Source organism: Tupaia chinensis, unplaced genomic scaffold (genome assembly GCF_000334495.1).
Source record: "Tupaia chinensis unplaced genomic scaffold, TupChi_1.0 Scaffold000085_1, whole genome shotgun sequence".
NCBI classification, from domain to species: Eukaryota; Metazoa; Chordata; class Mammalia; order Scandentia; family Tupaiidae; genus Tupaia; species Tupaia belangeri.
This window is the reverse complement of record NW_006159547.1, coordinates 2,642,345-2,661,742: the sequence shown is the minus strand read 5'-3', so window position 1 is coordinate 2,661,742 and position 19,398 is coordinate 2,642,345. Positions and strand designations below refer to the sequence as shown.

At 36.4% G+C, this 19,398-nt stretch overlaps 1 protein-coding gene across 2 annotated transcripts in view; it reads left to right on the top strand.

The window, feature by feature from the left end:
- OSBPL8 (oxysterol binding protein like 8) overlaps positions 1-19,398 on the top strand; it is a 180,724-nt gene that overhangs the window by 139,364 nt on the left and 21,962 nt on the right. For both annotated transcript variants that reach the window (XM_006142849.3, XM_027769703.1), the window contains 7 exons: positions 3,235-3,319; positions 5,840-6,011; positions 7,562-7,799; positions 8,587-8,771; positions 13,809-13,890; positions 14,172-14,270; positions 16,489-16,585. In XM_006142849.3, the coding sequence (XP_006142911.1) occupies positions 3,235-3,319; positions 5,840-6,011; positions 7,562-7,799; positions 8,587-8,771; positions 13,809-13,890; positions 14,172-14,270; positions 16,489-16,585 (958 nt within the window). The remainder of the gene's footprint in view (positions 1-3,234; positions 3,320-5,839; positions 6,012-7,561; positions 7,800-8,586; positions 8,772-13,808; positions 13,891-14,171; positions 14,271-16,488; positions 16,586-19,398) is intronic.

Here is a 19,398-nt window from a genome sequence, read left to right as displayed (position 1 = left end):
ACATTTAATAATTATATTTGCCATTATCCTGTTTGTACCTTATAGAGCAGAAAGAAACAAACACATCTTTACATTTAAATAAACTTATCTTCCTATAGATTCGTGGAACTCTAAAGAGCTGGACCAAGTTGTGGTGTGTGCTGAAACCTGGGGTGCTACTGATCTATAAAACCCAAAAGAATGGTCAGTGGGTAGGAACAGTTCTTCTGAATGCCTGTGAAATCATTGAGCGTCCATCAAAAAAGGATGGCTTTTGTTTCAAACTTTTCCATCCTTTGGAGCAATCTATTTGGGCGGTGAAGGTATGTAAGGAGTTGTACAGATAAAAGGTATAAATGACAGTTTGTGAGTTGAACTGGAATAAATCAATCAAATCATTTCTGTGCTCTGCTAGGACTTATAAATTTGTTTTTGTTTTCAAGAGCATCATTTTCTTTCTGTCCCTACTGAAATAAAATATACACCAAAAGGATTTATCTTTAAGGTCTAACTTTAAAAATTTCTTTAGAAAATGTTTCCCAAATTTATATATTGCATCTTATTATCAGGATTTAATTTATATAGTTTTTTTCAATGTATAAATTACTAACTCTGCTTTATAACTTTGTGTCATGTTTACTGTGAATGTTTTTTCTCTTTATCAAAGTGGTGAGGTCTCCTAGAAGAGAAACTGCCATTTATTTTTGTGGTCTTTCCTATAGTAATGTAAATGTGTGATAGGAAAGCTATAAGCAGAAGTAGTCCTACTTACTCTATTATTTTTTAGGAATTATTCATTTATTTTTATTTATTACCATTATTTTTAAATTTGACCAGAGAGAGAGGGAAAGTGAGAAAGCAAACCTCCAGATCTGGGACTTGAACCACAATCAGCCATCTGGGACTCCAGCGCCTTAATTACCACACCACCTACTGGCCCAGTCCTACTTACTCTTAAGAGAGGCAGACTTCTTCAAAGATGGTGCTATAATGCTTTTATAACTAAAAAGCATCTTATAGCCCTGGTCACTCCAGGGCTATAAGAGCAGAAATAAGCAGAAAAATAGCAATGCCTTTTTATTCTTTTAAATTAACTTCCAAGAAATTCTATAAACAGTAGATGTGCAATACATACTAACTGAATAAATGAGTCTAGTGTAAATCTTTACAAGGCAGTCATTGCTTTAGTTTGTAAGAAGGTTAGTTACCTTTGCATAAAGAATTGAGAACACTTCCTTGAAGGAAAACCACTTGAGATCAGAACTAACTAAAATTAGCTTCAGCCTTGTTTTTTTAATTACTTAATTAGGCAATATGCATGTGAACAGACCTTAGAAAGTTTATGAGAAAATGGAATTAAAGTATGAGTATATTTTTATGCAAAAAAATTGCAATCCATGCTTTTTTAAAAAATAATACATGTTTTTCTGTGAACTTCTTGAAGATCCTCCCTTGTACACCTAGGCAAAGATTTGGACTTTTTAATCTTTATTCAGTAATCTGAAGTCATAGCAGAAATTAAATTAATATTACAAAGGTGGTTCTATTCTGGGATTAGGTACTTCCCACAGGGGAAAAAATTGAACCCATAGAATTTCTTAATATTCATTTATCATGTGATTGTCAAGTGAAGATTACTTTCAAAACCTTTGCATATAGGGAACCAGCAGTTAGCATAATGGTTATGTCACTGGACTCCCACGTAGTCCACCGCGCTTTGCGTCCTGGACCCAGTGGCTTAAAACTCATGCTGGGCGCATGTGCGTGCGTACCCAAGATCCTGAGAGGAGAATGGAGGAGAAGGGAGTGTGGCATGACCATCCCCCCTGGGGGGTGATTTCTCACTTTCTGTCTCTATATCTCTCTGTCTGTCTGGCGAGTGCACGCGCCCTATAGCGAAAATCTCTCAAAAAAAAAAAAAACCTTTTCATATAGTATTTTGCCCTACTACTACTCTTAGGAATTGTAAGAAATATAATGAATTTTTAAAGCATTAATATTATTTTAATGTCAGATATATTTCATTCCAACTGTTGAAGGAAGAGAAAGAAATTCGTACAATAATGTGAACATCAGCATATTCTTCGCAATCAAAAGCCACTTAGGACATAATTTAAATGTCTCAAAAGCCAGTGTTTATGATTCAGAAATTAGGTAATGTTTATAAGTTGTTCATGTCAGGTATTCTTTGGCACACCTTACATGGAATATTTTATTTAATTCTCATACCTATGAGGAAGAAATAATTTCCTCCGATCATACAGATAAAGAAACTGAAGCCTGCAGAAGTTACTTAAGTAATTTTTCTATCACCAAGCCCAGATTGAAACCCAGGTATTCTGGCTCTAGGTCCTACCCTATACTGGTTGTAGAAACTGGCCTTGAGTGAACCAGCCATTTGAAAGTGCCCAGTATATTACAGTGTTTGTTAAAGTCATATTGACCTTGTTCTGCTGTATCATTTGGAACCTGCATCTTTTTTTCCTAATTTTTTTCTTGAAGTCCTTTTTATTTTTTTACCAAATAATCTTAAAGAATGCTTTTTAAAACAGCTATATTTTTTAAATTGTACTTGAGTATCAAAATTATACTATAAATTCAAAGCTTATTTTTTATTCTAGATAGGAACTATATTTACCTAAGTTTAGCCTCAGTGATACTGATTATTAGAGATGCTATATACTTCTAAAACAAATAATCACAGCCAACAATGACAAAATTCATTTTTCTTTTCTATTTCTAGAAAAATAAATTTATTTTTATAGTTGGGCATTAGAAATAAGTATATCATTATTTGTAAAATAGAGATTTATTTTTCCTGAGATCTAATCAAAATTTATTCCTGTTTTTCTTGTAAATTATGATATGTCAAACTGTTTTCTTTAGGGTTTTAGAAATTTGTTATTTCTTAGCTAGTATCTGGAATGGAAGATGAGTCTAGTATGTTTTTAATTTTTCTTATATTAAAATCTTGTTTAGTATTATGAATTTAGGGTTCTTTTTAGTGTTTGAGCAATATGTAGAGATAATGTGTAAGTGACAATAACTATAATTTGTAGTTTTCTGTTCAGGAGTTGTGTGTGTTGGAAAAGAAAATAGTATACATTGCATTTTGAAAAAGGATGAAATGAAAGTTTGCTTTGAAATTATAATCTATTACTGATTTTTGTTTTTACAGATAATACAGAATAATACAGACTTGAGATCTCTTCATTCTTGCTCTGCATCATTTATTTTGTTTATGTTGTTTTTAAGGGTCCAAAAGGGGAAGCAGTTGGATCTATAACTCAGCCCTTACCCAGCAGTTATTTGATCATCAGAGCTACTTCAGAGTCAGATGGTAAATATACTTTCGCATAGGTTGGATTTGGCCTCCTTTTTTAAGGGTTTGTTTTACATGTGACTTTGTATTGTCCTTGGGACAAATCCGTGACATGCAGCAGAAGCATTGTGATCAAATTGCTTAGAACACTTTATCAGTAACAAACAGGGAAATTTGATAGGAAGGAATCCTGGTATAATTGAAGATGAGTTAGCCACTCAGTTTTTTTCATCTTCCTTTTTGATTTATTAGTGTTCTCTGTGGCAGTTTATCAAGTTTTAATCATTTTACAGATATATTTAATACTACTTACAGTTTATCATTAAATAGTAACACTTGTCAGACACATGTACACTGGGTATTTTTTCAGAATTATTTATTTAATTTTAAAATTTATTACTGTTATTTAATTTGCCATAGGGTATGCACATTCACCAGAGAGAAAGAAATTGAAAAAGCAAGCCTCCACGTCTGGGACTTGAACTGCAGTCAGCCATGTGGGAGTCCAGCACCATAACTACCATGCCATCTGCTGGCTCATTTAGTATTTTTAATATAAGACCATTCTTTTTTTTCTTTCAAGAGAAATTATTGCTGTAGGGCATGTGCCCTCACCAGAGAGAGAGACAGAGACAGAAAGTGAGAAATCTCCCCCCAGGGGGCTGGCCACACCACAGTCCCTTCTCCTCCATTCTTTTGGCACATGTGTCTGGTTTTAAGCTGCCAGGTCTAGGACTCGAACCATGGTTGACTATGTGGGAGTCCAGTGACGTAACCATTATGCCATCTGCTGGTCCCAAGACCATTCTTAACTCATAAGCATATATGGAGAGAGCAAAGCATTTGTATTAAAGCGAAACAACTTTAAAACCTTGATAACTGATAGTGGACTTCTTCCTTACTTCCATGTTTCATAGTTTCATAGCCTAATATAGGGAATATTGAAACGTTACAAAATTTACTTTTTTTTTTCTTTATTGGAGTAAAGGGGAAACACACACAAACACACACACACACACACTCACACACACACCATGGGTAATGGTCACACTGCAGTTTCTTCTCCATTTCCTTCTCCTTTCAGGATTTTAGGCACACATGCACTTGTGTATAGTATGCCTTTCTGGTGGCTGGGTCTGGGACTTGAACTGTCTGGTCAGCCATGGGGGATCCAGCTGTTTTAACTACTATACCATTGGCTGGCTCACCAACACTTTTATCAGATGATGATTTTTTTGAATTAAAATATAGGCACAAAGTTTTACTATGAGAATTTTCACTTGACTGATATTTCTAGCAGATCTTAAAAGAAATAATACACTTGAAGTTGCTGCTTAGCAAGTTAAGGCCACATAAGAGTCCTAGGTTCAATTCCTAGCCCACCCTAAATAACATATCATAATGGTATGCACCTCTAAATCCCAGAAACTTGGGAGGCTAAGGCAGGAGGATTGTGACACAGCAAGACTCTGTTTAAAGACAAACAGCACATGTATGTACACACATATACACCACAAAAAACTTTAAAAATATAAAATAAAGTGTTTAATGTTTTCTTAACTAACATGGCAGTTATGTAGGTATTTACCTGACTTAAAAATTATCATGTAATTAGAATGAATTACAAGCCTGGAGATAGATCTCCTAGTAGTATCCTATTTGTAGTTTTATCTCCTACACTGCTTATTCCTTAGAATTAATACTAAACAACAAAATTCATGCAAGTATCCAAGATCTGCATGATCTTGGCTAAGCACTGGAGGAAGGGATCGTGGCATGACTAGACAACAAGGAGGGTACTTCTTTTCTCTCTCTCACTAATACATGTAAATGCACTCTACCATGAACGAAGAAGAAGATTTTAAAACAGCACATCATTATGTTTTGTTTTTATTTTATTTTATTTTATTTTATTTTATTATTTGGAGAGGTTTTTGCTATAGGGCACTCACCAAAAAGACAAGAGACAGAGAGACAGAAAGTGAGAAATCACCCCCCAAGGGGGGATGGCCACACCACAATCCCTTCTCCTCCATTCTCCTCTCGGGATCTTGATCACGCACGCACACACACCTGGCATGAGTTTAAGCCACTGGGCCCAGGATTTGAACAGTGGTTGACTACATGGGAGTCCAGCAACATAATTATTATGCCATCTGCTGGTCCCAAGACATTATTTTAGATAGTTTTTTATAATAGAAACATAACTCCCTTAGTATATTTTTTGTACATTACTTGGTATCTTCAAATTATGTGCATGTTAATGTTATACAGTTTGAGAATTAAATTTATTTAAATTGGGTAGACTTTCTAAGACATACTGTGTATTGTTCCTTTATCAGTGGTTTCTTGATGCTTAGTATGTAAAAAAGCATTTGTAAGACTGAAGATTGCTTGTAAGAAGTTGTAGCAAGTTCTTACATTCAAATTACTTTTTCTCAGAGATATAACAGTATATTAAAAGGTAACAGGCTAAACAAAAGTGGTTTCTAGTTTCATGTTTTCTTTAGTCATACTGCTTATGAATCTGTGTTCTAGGAAGGTGCTGGATGGATGCTTTGGAATTGGCATTGAAATGTTCTAGTCTTCTTAAACGTACCATGATCAGGGAAGGAAAGGAACACGACCTGAGCATTTCATCAGAGAGCACACATGTGACTTTGTATGGCTTATTACGTGCTAACAATCTCCACAGCGGTGACAACTTCCAGTAAGTAGATACTACCAATAAGTTGGTAAAAATTTCAGAGACTGCGTTATTTACTAGGCTAGTTGGCAGGCCTAGAATTTTAGTAGTATACCTAGGATTGAATTTTGTCTTCCTTGCCACTATGTGGCCTGAGGCCTGGTTTAAAATTTATTTAGACCCTGCAATCAGGTGTAGAAATTTATTTCCTTGATTCCAGTCAGTTCAAATTATTTTAAATTCCCCAAATACAACTATGCTAACTAGTCATGGTGTTCCTTTCTTTAAGAATGATTTCTACTTTGTCCTGTTACGATTCCATTCTTCCACATTAGTCACAAATAATACATCATACGTGAAACCTTTTCTGCCTGACAACAAAGAGATGTACTCTATCTGGTTATTGCTATTCTATAGCACTTATTTTCAAACAGCACTGGACATACTCTACCTGGTATTCGTGGAATTTTTCTCATATTGTGTTTTGAGTGGGAACAGTATCCTACACCATTTCTTCTTTAGTGATTACTAAAAATGTGTTTCTCTGGGAAACTGAGCAGCAGTGCAGAATTTTTGGAGGTTTGGGTCTTGTTTGTTGCTTTGTCTGCAAAAATTAGACTCCCTTTTTCTTCCTTTTCTCTGCCCTTTAGCTTCTGTATTATAACCCAAGCTGACCATTTTTTTCCCTATCCTTCCAGTGTTTTCTTTCTTTGTTTGTTTTTAAACTCTCTTTAAAAAAACTTCTATTACCTGACCTTTTACATACTTTTTTTTGGAGGCCTACAGTCTGTAGCTTTATCTTAATCTCAAGTACCTGGAGCCTAAATGCGATAGAATATGGGAGTAGATGAGGAACTAATATAAGAAATTTCTTGGGATCAACAAGATTTTTCTTTTTTTATACAGAGTATTTTCTCTAATCACTTGAAGTCAAGAGTAGGATATAGCAGAACTTACTAATTTTAGGTTGTAGGTTCATTTCCTTAAACTAAAATTTCTAATTCTATTTTTTTCTAGGATTAAACCTATCACACAATCATTAACTAGAATTCACTACAGTTCCTTACATTTTACATTTTATTTAATCTTGAATTATTTTGGGTGACTTTGGAGACCTTTACAGGTGAAAAGTTATAATTGATTTGAATTTACTTGGGAATCTGATGATCATGACTTGAATTTTTTCTTCAGATCTAAAGTGACACTAAGGTTGATTCAAGAGATAATGTTTTTAAAATGAAGAAAAAAATTCCAGCAAGAGATGAGAGTCAAAAATTTTGTTTTTGGAATATTTTTTATCTCCTAGCGGTAGAGAGGCAGAGTTCAGAGCATTGTCTTTTAACATTGACCCAGGTTTTTCATCTGTCATCTCTATGCCTCTGTTTACTAGTTTGTAAAATGAGAATGATAATGTTACCTATCTCATAGGGTTATTTTGAGGATTGAGTTAAACTGTATAAAATACTTAGTGTCTAATGCATACTATATTCTCAATAAATGTTACATGTTCTTATTTATAAATTGTATATCCTTAACGTCTTTTATTCTTCTTTCTAATAATTCTCCCCCTTAAGGTTAAATGATAGTGAGATTGAACGACAGCATTTTAAGGACCAAGATATGTATTCTGATAAATCAGACAAAGAAAATGATCAAGAACATGATGAGTCTGACAATGAAGTGATGGGGAAAAGTGAAGAAAGTGACACGGATACATCAGAGAGGCAGGATGACTCCTACATCGAACCTGAACCTGTTGAGCCTTTAAAGGAGACCACCTACACTGAACAGAGCCATGAAGAACTTGGAGAGGTGAAAGTCTTATTTTCAGAGAGTCTGGTTCTAATTCTTGGGGATTTTCACATGAAATTGAAAGACTTTATTTGCTTTGCCTATTAATTACTTTCCCATAGGAGATATAGATAAACCTATTTTATTTTAAAAGTGGCATACATGTGAGGAACCAGCAGTTAGCGTAGTGGCTATGTCGCTGGACTCCCACGTAGTTGACCGCGGTTCACGTCCTGGACCCGGTGGCTTAAAACTCACACCAGGTGTGTGTGCGTGCGTGCCCAAGATCCCGAGAGGAGAATGGAGGAGAAGGGATTGCGGCGTGACCATCCCCCCTGGGGGAGTGATTTCTCACTTTCTGTCTCTGTGTCTCTGTCTGGCGAGCGTACGCGCCCTCTAGTGAAAACCTCTCCAAAAAAAAAAAAAAAAAGTGGCATACACGTGAAACATATTAGAATCTATAAACAACTGAACACATACACAAACACCAATATACACTATTCATGTTCACATTTTCCTCAGCTTTTCTTTTGAAATAGGATGCTACTTGATGTTGTTGCCAGGTGGGAAGTAAATTTCAAGGAAACCTTGAGTTTATTCCTTTCTTCTTATTGCCAATACATATAAGAAAATATCCATTAATAGGGTAAAATGTTTTTGTTTAAGACTTTGTTACTTAAAGAGTCATTTCCACATTTTAAGGATGCTCAGAGTAGTCCTGGAGAAAATTAATATTTCCAACATTAGTTATCTTATTTATCTACATGTTTGAAATAAATATTTCAATATTTTTTATTAATTACTAAAGGCAGGTGAGGCTTCTCAAACAGAAACTGTGTCTGAAGAAAACAAAAGCCTTATCTGGACACTGCTGAAACAAGTTCGTCCTGGAATGGATCTGTCCAGGGTGGTTCTGCCTACCTTTATTTTGGAGCCACGGTCCTTCCTAGATAAACTTTCAGATTACTACTATCATGCAGATTTCCTGTCTGAGTAAGTACATTCTTATATCTTAAAATAGAAGATATTTCATGATTTTAGAGATTCTCAGAAGTACAGTTTTCAATGCAGTTTTCAATTGTGCCTTTCCAAAATCAGGCTTTTAATGAGCATATTTAATATCTTGTTGCAAATATTCCCATTTGCGAAGTTGAACTCAGACTTGAAGAAGGCAAGGATGCTATTCCTCACCCAACAACACAATATTATAGGCTCCTAGACCTCTTTGGTAACTTGACAAGAGGTGGCTGGTGTAATTTGTTCTCCACCACCTAAGCCCTCCAATTGAGTCCCATCCAGGGCTTGTGCTGTTGTTCATGCCTGTCTCTACGTGCTGATGGGACATGTGTAGCCTAACACAACTAGAATGCTGCACCAGTTGCTGGCTTTTGACAAAAATTTCTTTACTTTTCTTCTGGGGGAATAAGAGGATCTAGCAGCTGATCCTAGGCATGACTCTAAAAAGCAGGCCCCAGGAGGCAGGGGAGGAACTGTCCATTTCTGTCCTAACAGTTTCTTGGAGAACCCATAAATTTTGCAGAGAACAACAACTTTGAGCCTACTTTTCCAAGTTTCAGCTGCTGCCCCATTCTAGCAGCAGTGGTGTTTCAAGGCACTGTATTTTCTGTGATACAGAGGTCTGGCCCTGTCACCTAATTTTTAGACTCAGTCTTAATATCTGTTTTTAGTTTGTCTATTAATTGCATGAATGAACACTGCAAACAAACAAAAGAAATAATTAGGTAAGTTAAAAGGTAATTGATAAACTGTGGGGAAACTTTTGCACATTGTATTATAAGCCAATTAATCTCATTAAAATAAAAGAGCTCTTAGAAATTCAATGAAAATGGGGACCAGCAGTTGGCATAATGGCTATGTCACTGGACTCCCATGTAGTCGACCATGGTTCGAGTCCCAGACCCAGTGGCTTAAACTCATGCGGGGCGTGTGTGGAGGAATATCCACAATCCCGAGAGGAGAACGGAGGAGAAGGTATTGTGGTGTGACCATCCTCCCTGGGAGTGATATCTCACTTTCTCTCTCTGTCTCTGTCTTTCCTGCAAACACACATGCCCTATAGCCAAAATCTCTCCGAAAAATAAATAAATAATTTTTTTAAAAAGGAAATTGAATGAAAATGATTAGCAACCTAAAGAAAAAGGAAGAAATGAAGAATATAAATAGTCCTTAAACAGATAAAACTGATGTACAATAAGAAATGAAGAAATATAAATAGTCCTTAAACAGATAAAACTGATGTACATTAAGAAAAATATAGTTTCAAATTATAATAAAGTACTGTTGTTCATCACATTGATAAAATGTCCAGGAGATTTTAAACCTCAGTTCTGCCTTACGTATCTTATAGTTCTTTCTTTTATGTGTCTAGAAGTAATTTATCTCAGAAAATAAGGCAAGTTTCTGTAATGATATTAAGATCTTGAAAGACACTGATTTTCCAAATAAATAGGTCAAATTTTCTCCAACACACACTGTTGTCAAGGCTTTATGGAGAAATGGGCTTTCCCATACATATACCCCACAGTGATACAAATTGGGACACGGTCTTTGAAGAGGATCTGGTTGTATTTACCACATTACAGATACATTTAGCCTTTGATCCACTTACCCTACTTCTGGCAATAATTCCTAGAAATATAACTCCACAGTACAAACTGACATATATATAAGATTGTTGCACAGAGTTTCTAACAGTAAAACTTTATATATAACCTAGGTTCAGCCATACCTGACTGGTTAATTAATATGTGGAATATTCACACATAAAAGGAAGAGCTCTATAAACTGATAGGAAGGGACTTCTAAGATTGTGTGTGTGTGTGTGTGTGTGTAAAAAGCAAGATATAGAAGAATATGTGTAGTTTGCTACCTTTTTTTTTCCAGAAAAAGACAGGACTGTATATTTATATTTGCTGTTTATACTTCTTTTCTTTTCTTTTTTTTTTTTTTTTGGAGAGATTTTTCACTATAGGGCACGTGCACTCACCAGACAGACAGAGAGAGACATAGAGACAGCGAGAAATCACCCCCCAGGGGGGATGGTCACGCCGCAATCCCTTCTCCTCCATTCTCCTCTTGGGATCTTGGGCATGCACGCACATGCGCCTGGCGTGTGTTTTAAGCCACTGGGTCTGGGACGCGAACCACGGTCGACTACGTGGGAGTCCAGTGACATAGCCATTATGCTAACTGCTGGTTCCCTGCTGTTTATGCTTAAAGAGAGCTTTTTTTTTTTTTGGAGAGGTTTTTGCTATAGGGTGTGTGCGCTCACCAGAAAGAGAGAGAGAGACAGAGAGACAGAAAGCGAGAAATCACCCCCCAGGGGGGATGGCCACACCACAATTCCTTCTCCTCCATTTTCCTCTCAGGATCTTGGGCATCTGCACACACACATGCCCGGTGTGAGTTTAAGCCACCAGGTCTGGGACTGAGACGGCGGTCGACTACATGGGAGTCCAGCCAACATAGATAGCCATTATACTAACTGCTGATCCCTAAAGAAAGCTTTTTAAAAAAGCATTCTGTGGTTGAAACTGAAAGACTAAAGGATATAGAAACAAAAAAAGGTTATAGATACTGGAAACAGTGTGGGAAGAGGGTGGGAAAAGGAGGAGAGTCTGAAGAAAGACATTAAGGTGAAAAATAGAGAGGCAAGGCATTTATGGGACACAGAAATGGTTTATTATCTATTGATTATAATGTGTATAGTATCCCCAGCTGGAATAGTGAGAAATGTATTTATGTTGGAACATTTAATTTATAAGCTAAGTGATGCATGGGTATGAATGTGTAAAATAAATTAAATTAAAATAAAATATATTTTAAAAAGGTACTTATAGGAGGTAAATGGCAGCAGTGTGGAAAGATGTGGCTATATACGAAGGCATGTACTTCTTTATATTGCCTTGACTTTTAAAGTGTATATTGAGTTGTCCAAAAGTCATGAAACAGAAAAATAGAAAAAATTGTATGACTTTTCCAATGACCCAATATATGTAAAACTTAAAAATAAAATTGTATATTGAGATCATTTAAACCAAGATAGGAAGGGAGCATATTGGAGGCCTGTTACTCTAGAAAAATGCAACCTTACAATTCAGCTGAGTGCCAGTTAGCCTAAGTCTAGTCTTTTCCATCTCACATCTCATGTTCAAAAATCACATGGAACTGCCAGACGTACTTGGGAAGTACAAAAACCTTCTTGTTAGTAATAAATAGCTGTATTACAAATTGGAAAAGCCATTCTCAGTAAAATTTACTTCTGACAAATACAGTCCATGTTTTTCAGTGGTTGCAACAACAGCAAAATGGCAGGAGGGCAACTAAAACATAGTTCCTATCAACTTTTTCATTAAAACGAAAATTACTCTTTGATTATCTGTTTTACTGGTAGAATTTTTTTCTTTGGAAATTGGTTGGTAGCAAATATAAGGGGGAGTTGAGGGACTGGCAGTTGGCGTAATGGCTGTGTTGGCTGGACTCCCATGTAGTCTCCCGTTGTTCGAGTTCCAGACCCGGTGACTTAAACTCATGCTGAGCATGTGTGTGTGCATGTTCAAGATCCCAAGAGGAGAATGGAGGAGAAGGGACTGCGATGTGGCCATCCCCCCTCGGGGATGATTTCTTGCTTTGTCTCTCTGTCTTTCTGGTGAGCACATGTGCCCTATAGCAAAAACCACTCAAAAAAAAAAAAGTGTGTGTGTGTGTGTGTGTGTGTGTGTGTGTGTGTGGGTGTGTGTGTGTAAGGGGAGGTTGAAGGATAAAACCAGTATAGGGTTGAAACTGCTTTGAGTTCAGTTTTATTCTTCTTTCCTAGGTGCAATTTGAAACTTCTGTATTTGGATAGGGCCTGCAAACCCATACAATTCTATAATTTAAGGGAGGTAATTCTCCTGAGAGAAGCTGACAGCAGTCATATTGTCCTTCCTTGCCTGTACTATTGCACTCACCAGCTATCATTGATTCCTTCTAACATCAACTACTGGTAATGGTCTTAACAAAGTGAACATTGGTCCTTCCTTGACATACGGGCTGAAGGCCTCTAACAAAATTGTTAATGGGATTGCTTGGCCACTGCCTATCTTTGCATGTGATCGGTATTACATAGTGCACAAATCTCAAAATCCGTGTTTATTAGTTTAATCACAATTTCTCACAGAACCCCTTGCAACATCTCAAGTTCCACAGAACCCCACTTGAGAACTCTAGCTCTCTATAGTTTCTCAAAACTGCTTTAGCAAAAACCTAGGCGGTGTTTGGGATCAGCAGATGGCATAATGATTACATCAGTGGACTCCCACATAGTTGACTGTGGTCCGAGTCCCAGACCCAGCAGCATAAAACTCATGCTGGGGGGACCAGCAGTTAGCGTAATGGCTATGCCGCTGAACTCTCATGTAGCTGACCGCAGTTCATGTCCGAGACCCGGTGGCTTAAATTCATGCTGGGCGCATGTGTGTGCATGCCCAAGATCCTGAGAGGAGAATGGAGGAGAAGGGATTGCGGTGTGGCTATTCCCTCTGGGGGTGATTTCTCTCTTTCTGGCGAGCGCACATACCCTATGGCAAAAAAAAAACAAAAACAAAAAAACTCTCCAAGAAAAAAAACTCATGCTAGGCACACGTATGTATATGCCCAAAATCCCTAGAGGAGAATGGAGGAGAAGGGATTGCAGCATGGCCATCCCCCCTTGGGAGCGGGATGATTTCTTGCTTTCTGTCTCTCTGTCTCTCCAGCTAGCACACACACCCTAAAGCAAAAATCTCTCTCTCAAAAAAAATCCCTAGGCAGCCTTTGAAGGATAGGAAAAATAGGGAGAAAAGCAACCAGATTTAGGAATAAGAGTCTTGTAAATTAATTTACATGGTTGTATTTGTCATCTATTTTAAATATGACTTATGTTTTCTGATCATATCTCATTATCTCATACTCAGTTATTGACTAATAAATATGGGGGAGAATTTGTGATACATTCTGTAAAGTGTTTGTGTTTACCTTCTTGTTCACTAGGGCTGCTCTTGAAGAAAATCCTTATTTCCGTTTGAAGAAAGTAGTGAAATGGTATTTGTCAGGATTCTACAAAAAGCCAAAGGTAATATTTATATTTTACTTTTATGAGTTCATTTTTTAATGTAATATTTAGATGATTTTTAACAGTCACATTACTGCACCTCTTTAGGTTACTGCCAAGTACTTGATTATTTAGACCTATATTATAATTGCAGTCACTAAATTTTATTTCATGTAAATTTCATTTGCTATGAAAATTTATAAAGATGACTACCAGATGATACAGTGAAGCCTATTTTGACTGTTTAGAAATATTTTAATTTTTTCTTATTAGTAATTTGAAACTTGTGTGTTTTTCATTAGGGTCTGAAGAAACCTTATAATCCTATACTTGGTGAGACTTTCCGTTGCCTATGGATTCATCCAAGAACAAACAGCAAAACTTTTTACATTGCTGAACAGGTATAAGAAATGCATTTTACACGGGGCCAGCAGGTGGCATGGTGGTTAGTGGCACCTGACTCCTACATGGGTGACCATGGTTCGATTCCCAGACTTGGCAGCTTGCTTTCTCAAATTCTCTCTCTCTCACTCTCACTCTGTCCCTGTCTGGTCAAATTAAAATAAATAAATATATAAAAGTAAATAAAATGATTCTTTAAATATTAAAAAATCCATGTTACAGAAACAAAATTGATCTAGGAGTTATTGGGATATTTTACAGAAATATTAATTAATGGGACCAGCAGGTGGTGTGGTAGTTAAGGTGCTGAACTCCCACATGGCCGAAAACTGTTCTAGTCCTAGACCTGGTGACTTGAAACTCACACTGGGCATATGTGCATGCCTACCCAGAATCCCAGAAGGGAAATGGAGGAGAAAGGATTATGGTATAGCCATCCCTCTCGGGGGTGATTTCTCACCTTCCCTCTCACTGTCTCTGACTGGCAAGCACACATACCCCATGGCAAAAACCTTTAAAAAAATAAAATAACTAAAGTAAATTTGGTAAGCATTTAACTTTTTTATACTAAATACTACCAAAATACTGTTAAATGCCATATTCCTCAAGTGTTATTAGTTACAGTCATGGAATTCTTAGGTGGAAAATAAATCTTTATTTTTCTTTCCCTTCCGTATTTTCTAGCCACATCCATATTTCCAAAACACGTTTTGATCATGTACAAAATTATTCAGTGGTTCTCTAGTTCTGAAATTCAATTTACACTCATTTTTCTAGCATTTATGGTCCTCCATTTCTTTCCAAATTTATCTCACATTAAACACTTATCTAGGCCTCTAGTAGTGAAACCTATGCATTCATAGCCACATTCTTGCTTTATTATTTTTAAATTTAATTCTCCCACCCCAATATTTCTTGTCACCTATAGATACGAACCCTGATCTGCTCATTCTTCTCAATCCAGATTACTACCACTCCCAGGGATTTTTTTTCTTAAATTTGGGCTATTTTTGTTGATTTTACATTAGGTGATTCTTTTATCACTTAAATTATTTACCTTTTTACAGAATCTTTATTTTCCGAATTTAATTTTACCTTTTTGAGGGTGTATCCCCTTCCTTCCCCAATGACACATTTTTTTGTTATTGTTGTATGCATAGTAGATAGAAACTATTTCTTGTTTTTGAACTTTGATTAATTTAAATTTATGTACATCGGTAGTCTCAATCTTCTCCTCTATCTGCATAGACCTGAGGAATATGACATTCTCAATGACATTAGTTCCTTATTATAATTTTTATTTTAGGAGGATGAGGAAACCATGTGTTCTTTGAAAAACCATTCATTTCTGAAGATTTGTATATACCTGTCAGGTTGAAATCACTTGTTTATATTAATTTTTGAAAAAGTTAACGATTATACCACATTAGTTCTTAACAAAATTAAGAAGCTCAAGAAGAGTTTAGCTGATTTTAGCTTTTTTTGATTTCAGAAAACATAAAATATAAATATATTGAAAACATTAGATGATTAAAGTAACATACTTGGCAAAGCATTTGTTTATTTTTTGCAGCCATTTCTGTAGTTCACATGAAGAATAACCACTCTATTAATTATCCATTGCTATGTAAAAAATTAATGCCAAAACTGAATGAGTTAAAACAACTTTGATTATCTTGTGTAATAAATTTAGAATTGTGAGAGCTCCCTAACTGTGTGGTTCTAGCTCAGGGTCTTTCATTAGACTGCTGTCAAGATGTTAGCTATCTTTGCTATCGTCCATGGGCTTGAATGGACTGGAAGATTCACTTTACTTCATCATGTGGCTATCGACAAGAGAAAATAGTTCCTCACCATTTGGTCCATGCCTAAGATTTTTTCAGTGTGGAAGCTGGCTTCTCAGAGCTAATAATCGAGGTAGGGGGAGAAGTTGGAGAGTCTCCAAGATGGAAGCTACATTATAGCCTAACTTCAGAAGTGACATACCATCACTTCCACACAACCCATCTTTGGTACAGAGTAAGAGGGTCCTTCCTAGTGGTGTGAATACCAGGTGGTTAGTTTCCTTGAGCCCTAAGAGGCTGGTTACCATACCATCAATATTTAATTTCACTACTTACCAAATGTTTCTTCTTACTCATATAAGACTTGACCTTCAGATAGTAGCACAATAATATGCTTATCTTGCTATATTTTGTTTTGTCCTGTGTTCAATAGGTGTCTCATCATCCACCAATATCTGCCTTTTATGTTAGTAACCGAAAAGATGGATTTTGCCTTAGTGGTAGTATCCTGGCCAAGTCCAAGTTCTATGGTGAGTTTCTCCTTATGCCAACCTGCACCCTTTCCTGGGAGGTAGTATTTCTTGGGGCTATGTCAACAGTGTGCTATTTTCAACAAGGAATTTATCATCTTCTCTTGAATATTGACCTTTCTTGCCCATTCATAAATAGAGGTATGGCTTATTTCATGTAAGTATTTATCACATATCTGTAAATTCATCATAGACATCACTTATGAAAGGACAGAATGATTGCTTGTTGTAACCCTTTAGTTTATAATGTGTCTCTTTTCCCCTTAGCCCTACCAAGATTTGTTTGTTTGCTTGATTTTTGTTTTTTTAATTTCATCTCAGCTTACCTAAAGGAATCAATCTTTCTATTTTAGTCTTTGGATAGAGAGAAAAAGAATTCAGGCACAGTTAGGATACGTGATACAAGGTTAATCAGTAATGAACCCTCAGACCAAACATAACCAATAAAAATTTTTGCAAGTACAGGGAAAAACAGAGAAATATAGTTACAGAAGAAAACTTTAATACAAAAAGTTTGACTGTTAAAAAATTTGTGACCCGGGAACCAGCAGTTAGCATAATGGCTATGTTGCGGGACTCCCACGTAGTTGAACGTGGTTCGCGTCCCGGACCCGGTGGCTTAAAACTCACGCCGGGCACGTATGCATGCGTGCCCAAGATCCTGAGAGGAGAATGGAGGAGAAGGGATTGCGGCGTGACCATCCCCCTGGGGGGTGATTTCTCGCTTTCTGTCTCTATGTCTCTGTCTGTCTGGCGAGCGCATGCACCCTATAGTGAAAACCTCTCAAAAAAAAAAAAAAAAAAAAACAATTTGTGACCCAAGTAATATACCAGTAGAAAATATTTAACCATAGGGCTGGCAGGTGGAGTGATGGTCAAGGCACTGAAGTCCTACATGGTCAACATGGTTCAAGTCCTGGACCTGGTGGCTTACTATCTCACTTTTTCTCTCTTTCTCTCTCTGTTCAAATTAAAAAATAAATAAATAAGTCTTCATAAAAGAGAAAGAAATATATAACATCAGTGCTTTTAGTTGTTTTTCTCTTTTACATTTTTAAAAGGAAAGAAATCAATTAAATTTCCACTATAGAATTTTAAACATGAGAGGAAAAATAATGGGAAAAATAAAATATGTAAACAGGAAACCAAGGTCTGATTATCTGAGAGTGGGGAGATGAGTCTGTGACCGGGAAATCGATGAGTAGGTTTTGGTCAGAAGCATGTTATATGCTTTTGATTTTTTTTCTTAAGGATATTTTATTTCCCTTGGTGCTTTTTTGTTTGTTTGTTTTGGGTTTGGGTTTTTTGCCTTTGTTTTGGTTTGTTTCAGAGGGTGATTGTATTCTTTAAATCTTGAACCTCAACCATGATCTACTAAGTCAAAAGTCCTGGGCTCAAAACATGCATTTTTTACAGTCTACTCGGTTGATTCTAATGTATATATAAAACTTAAAATGGCTAATGATAAAATGTTAAGTGGAAAGCAGAATAAAAATGATATATACAGTTGAGTTAACTCTGCTTTAAAATGTGTACATAGCAAAGAACTATGTTAAGATTCAATAATTAACTTGATATGGAATTATGAGTAATAGTTTTTGGATTTTTCAAGTTTTCTACAAAGAACAAGTATTTCCTTTAAAAATAAGGACAACTCCAGTTCTAAGTTGTATTATGGCTTTGCATACTATATAATAAAATACTTTAATATATCAGTACATGTATAAAATTGGTTACAAAAAGACCTATATCATTTCGCTGTGATAAAACTGTATATGGGGGACCAGCAGTTGGCATAATGGCTATGTTGCTGGACTCCAGTGTAGTCGACCACAGTTTGAGTCCTAGACCTCTTGGCTTAAATTCACGCCGGGAACATGTGCATGTATGCCCAAGATCCCTAGAGGAGAATGGAGGAGAAGGGATTGCGGCATGGCCATCCCCCCTGGGGGGTGATTTCTCGCTTTCTGTCTCTCTGTCTCTCTCTGTCTTTCTGGCAACAGCACACACCCTATAGCAAAAACCTCTCAAAAAAAAAAAAACCTGTATATGGAAGACCCCTCAAATTAACTATATAGAAAGATGCCTACAAGATCCTGAGAGGAGAATGGAGGAGAAGGGATTGCGGCATGGCCATCCCCCCTGGGGGGTGATTTCTCGCTTTCTGTCTCTCTGTCTCTCTCTGTCTTTCTGGCAACAGCACACACCCTATAGCAAAAACCTCTCAAAAAAAAAAAAACCTGTATATGGAAGACCCCTCAAATTAACTATATAGAAAGATGCCTACATCGTCAATATAATAAGAGATATAAGCTACAGAATGCCCACTTCGTGCCATGTACTGTATGTATTTTATTTTACTTCATTTAATTTTCACAGCAACCCTATGAGATAGGTTCACACAGTGTAATTACAATATAAGAAGTGTTAATAATAAGACACAATATGCTTTTAGAACACAGAGGAATAAAGCATGTAATTCAGGAAAAAAAAATGTATGTGGACAAGCATGGCTGAATAAGGTCTTACTCGACTAACCCTCCTTTTTGGACAGCTGGACATGGTACAGAAAAAAATAGCTACCTGGAAATATTGAAAAGTACAGTTACAAGCAAATACTTTGAGAAGTCCACATTCATAGGAGGATTTTATACAAATTGAGTCTCTGTTTTCATGACTTTTGGCCTCAGGCCAGGTGCAGTTAACATATAAACTGGTGAAAACATCGTAGTTTTTTTGGCCTAAGGAACCAAACACCAAATTTAGAGAAATCCTAGCCACTAGACAGGGAGCAGGAATCTCAGCAGGGAAAG